General features: G+C 43.3%; 1 protein-coding gene across 1 annotated transcript in view; it reads right to left on the bottom strand.

Moving 5' to 3' along the window:
• Positions 1–2,095: 2,095 nt before the first annotated feature.
• Positions 2,096–8,592, bottom strand: part of LOC143274871 (exonuclease V-like) — a 14,975-nt gene continuing 8,478 nt past the window's right edge. Inside the window, exons 5-6 of the mRNA XM_076578838.1 lie at positions 7,752–7,939; positions 2,096–3,446 (exon numbers count right to left, since the gene is read on the bottom strand). Of these exons, the coding sequence (XP_076434953.1) occupies positions 3,134–3,446; positions 7,752–7,939 (501 nt within the window). The 3' untranslated portion in view covers positions 2,096–3,133. The remainder of the gene's footprint in view (positions 3,447–7,751; positions 7,940–8,592) is intronic.

The following is an 8,592-nucleotide window of genomic DNA, read 5'->3' as shown; positions in this document are numbered from 1 at the left end:
TTAACTTTTAACTCTTTCCATACGAACGGCGAAAGAGACGACGTTAACAGCGTTTCACCCCAATTACCATCATCAAAATATTGCAAGCGGAAGGCCCTTATACTGAAGACGTGAATGTTGACAAAGAATACCACAATTCTGACGACGGAAGCTAAAGGTTGGGTCATTCAGACACCCACTGGACATCCGAGGGGTCTGTGTGGAGGAGAAGAGAGGACTGGCCATACTGAGTGAGTTAAGAAAGCCAACACTGCATTTTGCTTTGCTGAAAATTGGCATCTGTCTTGTATGTCTTCTAAGTTCACATTCCAAACTGTCTTTTTAACATTCAGATTGCAAAGAGATTTTTTCCCCCCCTTTACCTCATTCTCTCTTGCTTTTCCTCTTACGCCCATCTCGGCTATGGAATATTGTTAATACAGTTGATGAAATCATCAGAAAAATACTCAAATCATGTTACAATAAATCTAGGCGGATTGATTTCCTTCTGTTTAAGCACGTCAGCAAATGAGGAAAAGTGATATGGAGTGACAACAGTAATATTCAAAGTGACAATTACTCATTTTCATGTTTGACTTTTTAAAATTTATTTTTCATTGCCCACCATGCTTTATTTTTGAATGTGTGGTCTACATGGTAATGGTTCTATTGAGTGTAATTTGTTTTGAATGCTTTTTTCAAGAATGACTTTATTTGTGCTTTGATGATGTACGTTTAGGAAAAGAAAAGAAAAAAAAAGGTACGAGTGGTTGCCTTGTATTTGTTGCAGAGTATAATCAAAAAAACTTGCTCAAATTATTTGTGAACTGATTACGGCAGCCTTTTGATCTGATTTGATGTTCATGTGACCATTTGTCAGTGTGACTCACTGTGCTGTGTTTGTAGTAGGATGAGCTGTTTGCGGAACACAAAGAGTGTGTTGGTGAATAAGTTTAGGTTTATTTCTTTGTGACAAATGCATACATGTATGGCAGGATCGATGATTTGCTGTGACCAGTTATAAAAAAGCTATACACATGCCTAATTTTGTGCTGGTTTGTTTGTGTGTGTTCTTTCATGTTTGTCAGACCAAGTATGACTGCCTGTATTAAAAAAAAAAAAAACACACCATATTTTTACAGACTTATCTGGGTAAATCTAATAATAGAAATACACACATACACAGTTTCAGTAGCTCAAGGAGGTGTCACTGCGTTCGGACAAATCTATATATGCTACACCACATCTGCCAAGCAGATGCCTGACCAGCAGCGTAACCCAACGTGCTTAGTCGGGCCTTGAGAAAAAAAAGAAAAAAAAAAAAAAGAAAAAAAAAAAAAGAGAAAAAGATAAATACACACACAAAAAAAGAACTACTACTACTAATAATAATATGTATAAGCCGCAAAAACTTGATGAAGTCAACTCTAAGCATAACCCCCCCCCCAAAAAAAAACAACAACAAAAAAACAAAAACAAAACAACAAACAAAACACACACACACAGGTGTTAACCAGTATGGACCTCCAATATCTTGTACACCAAGAAATGGAAGGCAGTCAACATCCCCTGCTGGGGGAAATTTTTTTTAATTTTTTTTTTTACAGATTTATCCAGTTATTTGGGTAAATCAAATTATCTAATAATAGAAACACACACACATTTATATAAAAAATTATATATATATACACTCATACACAGAGGTGTTAAGCAGTATGGACCCACAATATCTTGTACACCAAGAAATGGAAGGCAGTCAACTTCCCCTGCTGGAATTCCAGGAAACAAAGAAGGCGAAAGAACTTTCCCAACAAAGACCCAGAGGGAAGCAGGCAGGCAGGCAGTGGAAGCGCACTGGTTCAAATTCCATAGCTGCCAGTATTTTCTCCCCCCCCCCCCTCCATTAGACCTTGAGTCATGGTCTGGATGCTAGTCATTCGGATGAGATGATAAACCGAGGTCCTGTGTGCAACATGCAGTTAGCGCATGTAAAAGAACCCTTGGCAACAATAGGGTTGTCCCTGGCAAAATTCTGTAGAAAAATCCACTTCGATAGGAAAAAAAAAAAAAAAATTGCAGGCAGGAAAAAAAAGAAAAAAAAAAAAGAAAAAAAAGAAAAAAGGGTGGCGTTCTCTAGCGACATGCTCTCCCTTGGGAGAGCAGCCCAAATTTCACACAGAGAACTCAAGTTGTGACAGAAATAGAGTAATATATATAATACAATACAACAACATACAATACACAGAACATGTCGTTCATATCAAATGTCACTCACTTTTCTTCAGTCATGAACTTGCACCATTGCCAAGTCAAGTTTACAGCCCTGCGAACAAACAAGTCCCCATCCTACTGGGGGCGAAAACCTGGGAGCGAAAACCAAGTAAAAAAAAAAAAAAAAAAAAAAAAAAAAAGCAACAACTGGAATGATCAAATTATGGTGATTATCTCCCTTCATCTTTTGCACTCATTTTGAACCCATGCACTGTTCTGCGATTCCTGCTACCACACACACACACACACCTATTTAGATATCTACATATATGATGAAATGCGATGCACCTGAGCAACTCCTGCTTTTGTTGGACATGGCTGCTTAAACAGCTGCACACATATACTGACCTGGGAGACTGGAAAAATCTCCATCCTCAACCCAACAGATGCTTCAACACCAGGAATCGAACTGAGGGAATTTGAGGAGTGAGAATCCAGCGTTCTATCATTCGGACCACCACACCCGTTTGAGCAGTGGAGTGATGGCTTAGAGGTAACGCGTCTGCCTACGAAGCAAGAGAATCTGAGCGTGCTGGTTCGAATCATGGCTCAGCCGCCAATATTTCCCCTGCACTAGACCTTGAGTGGTGGTCTGGATGCTAGTCATTCGGATGAGACGATAAACCGAGGTCCCGTGTGCAGCATGCACTTAGCGCATGCAAAAGAACCCACGGCAACAAAAGGGCTGTTCCTGTCAAAATTCTGTAGAAAAATCCACTTCGACAGGAAAAACAAATAAAACTGCAGGCAGGAAAAAATGCAAAAAAAAAAAAAAGGGTGGCGCTGTAGTGTGGCGACATGCTCTCCCTGGGGAGAGCAGCCTGAGCCTGAATTTCACACACAGAAATCTCTTGTGATAAAAAGAAACACAAATACAAATGTATCACCTGTCCATTCTCACGGTGCTGGTTTTCGCCAGTCTCTGCTGCTGATTTTTCAGGGCCAGCAGTCTGGTCTTCTGAATCCTCCACTCGCACACCATGCTGTACTCGCACCCCCCGCATTTCCACGCCTCCTCTACGTCCACGCCCTCTGCCTCTCTGTGCCCCTGCCAAAACCCCATGCAGTGGGTGAACGTCCGCTCCAGCCAATCGCCGCTCTCCTCCTGCACCGCGAATCGACCAATCACAGATCCCGTATCTTGGCTGATGTATTCGATTTCCAAGGAGCTGATGCAAACCAGAACCTGGGCTGTGCTGAAATGAAACAGAAGACTATTTAAAGAGGGGGCGATGGAATGAGTGTCAATATGCGTTTTCATAACAGGTCCTCTTGGCAAAAAACGAGAGAGAAAAATATGAAAGCCAAAATATTCGCTAGAGCATAATAAGCTAAATTACGTAGGCATTACATAAGCATGCACAGGACATAATTATTTTGTGTTCACGTACATCAAAATTTGACATCTGAAATGAATGCTTACAATCCAGCCAACTGCACAAAGCCATAACACGACTGCTCAACGGAACAAAAAATTAAACCAAGTTAAACACAAAACTCTCAAATTGGAAAACACACACACACACACAAAAATTTATTACATAACATCATTACCATTAAGCTCCACAAGGCAAATAAGACTAGCCTGTGTTGAGGATGTCAGCCTATCTGCTTAATTTATCATCTGATGATTTTTTTCTGAAATGTTTAACTCACTCAGTACAGCCAGTCCTCTCTTCTCCTCTACACAGACCCCTCGGATGTCCAGTGGGTGTATGAATGACCCAACCTTTAGCTTCCGTCGTCAGAATTGTGATATTCTTTGTCAACATTCACGTCTTCAGTATAAGAGCCTTCCGCTTGCAATATTTTGATGATGGTATCTGGGGTGAAACACTGTTAACGTCGTCTCTTTCGCCGTTCGTATGGAAAGAGTTAAAAAAAACAACTTACATTAATACCTTAAAGCCACACAAAAAATGATAAAGGCCACACAGGCAAATAACACTGCACAATGGTCAAAAAGTGCTTGCCCAAGTGTTAGTTTACACCACCACTACGAATGGAGTGACGAGCAGAGTGATGGCCTAGAGGTAATGCATCCGCCCAGGAAGCGAGAGAAATCTGAGCGCGCTGGTTCGAATCACGGCTCAGCCGCTGATATTTTCTTCCCCTCCACTAGACCTTGAGTGGTGGTCTGGACGCTAGTCATTCAGGTGAGACGATAAACTGAGGTCCCGTGTGAAGCATTCACTTAGCACAAGTAAAAGAACTCACGGCAACAAAAGGATTGTTCATGACAAAATTTTGTAGAAAAATCCATTTCGATAGGAAAAAGACAAAACTGCACGCAGGAAAAAAAGAAAAAAAAGAAAAAAAAAAGGGTGGCACTGTAGTGTAGTGACGCGCTCTCCCTGGGGAGAGCAGCCCGAATTTCACACACAGCAATCTGCTGTGATAAAAAGAAATACAAAAAACAAAAAATACAAAACAGAATGGTAACCTTGATGTAACACGTCCACCTGAAATGTGTACCAATCAGAGGCTGCGGGATCGAATCCCACAATCCACAGTTATTTTTCTCCACCTCTGCTTGACCTTGAGTGGTGGTCTGTACTCCAGTTGTTTGGATAAGGTTCCATGCATAAACATACGCTGAGCGTTAGAACAGGAACCCACAGCCAAGTTAAGTCTTGCTGTGCTTGTGCCCCAGCGTTGATGCTTCTTGTTCTCTCTCTATTGACTTCTTCCTCCACCACACGTTTATTATTCATTTTCTTCACTTTATTTACATCTCAGCTTAGTTTTGTTCAAAACTCATGTATGTTCACATTCTTCTAGTTATGATGACATCCGTCACATATTCAGTATGTACATGTGTCAGGACAGGACTTTATATAAAATTTTCTTGTTGTCCTGTTCATCGATATCTGTGTTGTATTGTGACATGTTCCAAATAAAATACTGTTTAAACCAACCCACAGCAACATAAGGGGGGTGACCTTGGCAAAATTCTGCTGAAAATACACACTTGCAGGCAGTAAAAAAAAAAGAAAAAAAGAAAAAAAAAAGGTGATGCGCTCACCCTGGGAGAGAGAGAGCATCCTGAATTTTAGACAGTGAAATCAGCTGTGACAATGAGTAAAACAAAGTGATGACATCAAAGAATGGACAGCTGGAAATGACTGAGGTGTTCACTTGCTGTGAACGTGTTCTAAGATACTTGACAGTTTGTATTCCTTGACAGCTTGTGTAAGATCTTAAGAAATGAATGATAATACTCCATGATGATAACCAACCAGTGTATAATCCAGCTGCTTGGCTGTTTCTATCAGAGTATTTATGTTGGTTTTTTTTTTTTTTTTGTTCTTTATTTGTTTTTTCTTCTTTATAAATGTCCATTAAGATGCTGTTGTTGTAAAATGTCAACCTATCAAAATGGAATTAAAAAAATGTTTAAAAAAAAAAGAAGAAAAAAAAGAATGGACAGTTAGTGCTCATTTCAGCGTCGACATAACCACTTAAAGAGTCAAGTGGTGACCGACAGTTTCAGTTCCTCAAGGAAGCGTCAATGCCTTCAGACAAATCCATGTACGCTACACCACATCTGCCAGGAATGTTCCTGACCAGCGGCACACAACCCAACGCGCTTATTCAGGCCTTGAGTGAGTGCATATATATATAAATCTGTTCCTATCACAGCGGATTTCTTCTACAGAATTATTCCAGAGGACAGCACTCTCATCGCCACGGGTTCTTTTACAGCGCCCCAAGAGCAAGCTGCACACGGGACCTAGGCTTATTAGAACGTTGATGTTTTTGACTTTCTGCATTCATTATCAGTTGTTTCGCTTGTCAGTTTAACGACTTCTCTTTTACGAAGTCCTTTAAGTAATTTCCTGTAACTGTATTTAGAGGTTTTTTTTGTTTTTGTTGTTGTTTTTTTCTTCCAAATTTCACCCACATTTTTACCCTCATTTGCCGCGGTTTCTCCCAACCCTCCATTCATCCACATCTCCCACCCCTTCTAACCGATAATACTCAGATGTATTCATAAATACTTTAACAAAATGTCTTCAATCACCGATATGTGTTCAGCTCAGCTCAGCTGCCCCATGGCGGTTGCCGTTGGGGCGCTACAGATGACCTGTCAACCAGTCCTCTCCATCCATCCCTGTCTTTCGCACATTTGACCGCCTTGCTCAGCCTCAATCCTGTCCATTCTGTGATGTTGTCTTCCCATCTCTTCCTCTGTCTTCCTCTCTTCCTTCCTCCTCTGACTGTTCCCTGGAGCACTGTCTTGGCAAGCCCCTCTCTTCTTGTTACGTGGCCGAACCATTTTAATTTGCGCCTCTTGATGGTGGTAAGAAGATCTTCATAGGGACCAATGGCTTGCCTTATTCTGTTTTTGACTTCCTCATTGGTTATGTGGTCTTTGTAAGAGATGCCAAGCAGTCTTCTGAAGCATCTCATTTCTGAGGCCTGAATCCTCTTCTCTAATTCTGCTGTAAGGGTCCATGTTTCACAAACATACAGGAGAACTGAGTAGATAAGGGAACGCATGAGTCTTATCTTTGAGCTGAGCTTGACTGCCTTGTCCTTCCAAATGGTGTTCAACTTGGCTAGTGTTGCAGCTGTCATATGTGTGACGGGACATTAAACAAAATTCTTCCTTCCTTATTCTCATCCGAATGACTGGACGCTGTGTTAGATTTTCTGGTCAAAACCTGGGAGAAAGGGTGAGAGCGGGATTCTCTTCTTTCTTCTTCTTCTTCTGCGTTCATGGGCTGCAACTCCCACGTTCACTCGTATGCACACGAGTGGGATTTTACGTGCATGACCGTTTTTACTCCGCCATGTAGGCAGCCATACTCCGCTTTTGGGGGTGTGCATGCTGGGTATGTTCTTGTTTCCATAACCCACCGAACGCTGACATGGATTACAGGATCTTTAACATGCGTATTTGATCTTGTGCTTGCATATACACACAAAGGCTGTTCAGGCACTAGCAGGTCTGCACATATGTTGACCTGGGAGATCATAAAAATCTCCATCCTTTACCCACCAGGCGCCGTCACCGTGATTCAAACCCGGGACCCTCAGATTGAAAGTCCAATGCTTTAACCACTCGGCTATTGCGCCCGTCGAGCGGGATTCAAACCCACACCCTCATTCATTCATTCATTATGCCCATCGCTCCTGGTGGAGCATAGGCCATCGACGACCCTTCGCCATCACACTCTGTTCTGGGCTGTTCTGGCCATTCCAGTCCAGTTGGTCCCTTGCTGCTTCAGCTCTGCCTCGGTATCTCGCCTCCAGCTGCTGTTGCGAGGCCGGCCTCTCTTCCTCTTTCCCTGCGGGTTCCAGGTCAGGGCTTGGCGTGTGATGCTGGACGCTGGCTTCCTGAGGGTGTGTCCGATCCAGCCCCACTTCCTCCGCACACCCTCACGGACTGAAAAAACAAAAGCCTCCCCTGGCGGGGAACTGAACCCCAATCTCCCGCATGACAGGCGGGGGATACTGACCGCTAACACTACCAAGGATCTACATTACAATACTACCTGAGCAGCAGAGAGAGGAGGTCGGAGAGTGTTGTGGCGGAGACGCCGGCAGCTTTGACGTGCCGGAGGAGGTCTTTGCCCAGCGGCTGCTGACTGGAGGAAGCGGACAGGCTGAGCTTGGACAAGAACAGCTCACTGCTGAAGTTCCCTGTCACCAGGTTGTCCCACAGCTGTTTGTACATGAGCACCTGGAAAGGAAATAACAGCAGCTGCTGAAGTTCCCTGTCACCAGGTTGTCCCACAGCTGTTTGTACATGAGCACCTGGAAAGGAAATAACAGCAGCTGCTGAAGTTCCCTGTCACCAGGTTGTCCCACAGCTGTTTGTACATGAGCACCTGGACAGGAAATAACAGCAGCTGCTGAAGTTCCCTGTCACAAGGCTGTCCCACAGCTGTTTGTACATGAGCACCTGGACAGGAAATAACAGCAGCTGCTCAAGTTCCCTGTCACAAGGTTGTCCCACAGCTGTTTGTACATGAGCACCTGGACAGGAAATAACAGCAGCTGCTCAAGTTCCCTGTCACAAGGTTGTCCCACAGCTGTTTGTACATGAGCACCTGGACAGGAAATAACAGCAGCTGCTCAAGTTCCCTGTCACAAGGTTGTCCCACAGCTGTTTGTACATGAGCACCTGGACAGGAAATAACAGCAGCTGCTCAAGTTCCCTGTCACAAGGTTGTCCCACAGCTGTTTGTACATGAGCACCTGGACAGGAAATAACAGCAGCTGCTCAAGTTCCCTGTCACAAGGTTGTCCCACAGCTGTTTGTACATGAGCACCTGGAAAGGAAATAACAGCAGCTGCTCAAGTTCCCTGTCACAAGGCTGTCCCACAGCCGTT

The sequence above is a fragment of the Babylonia areolata genome, chromosome 29, assembly GCF_041734735.1.
Source record: "Babylonia areolata isolate BAREFJ2019XMU chromosome 29, ASM4173473v1, whole genome shotgun sequence".
Classification (NCBI taxonomy): domain Eukaryota; kingdom Metazoa; phylum Mollusca; class Gastropoda; order Neogastropoda; family Buccinidae; genus Babylonia; species Babylonia areolata.
The sequence above is the reverse complement of the archived record's forward strand: the minus strand, read 5'-3'. Positions and strand labels throughout refer to the sequence as shown.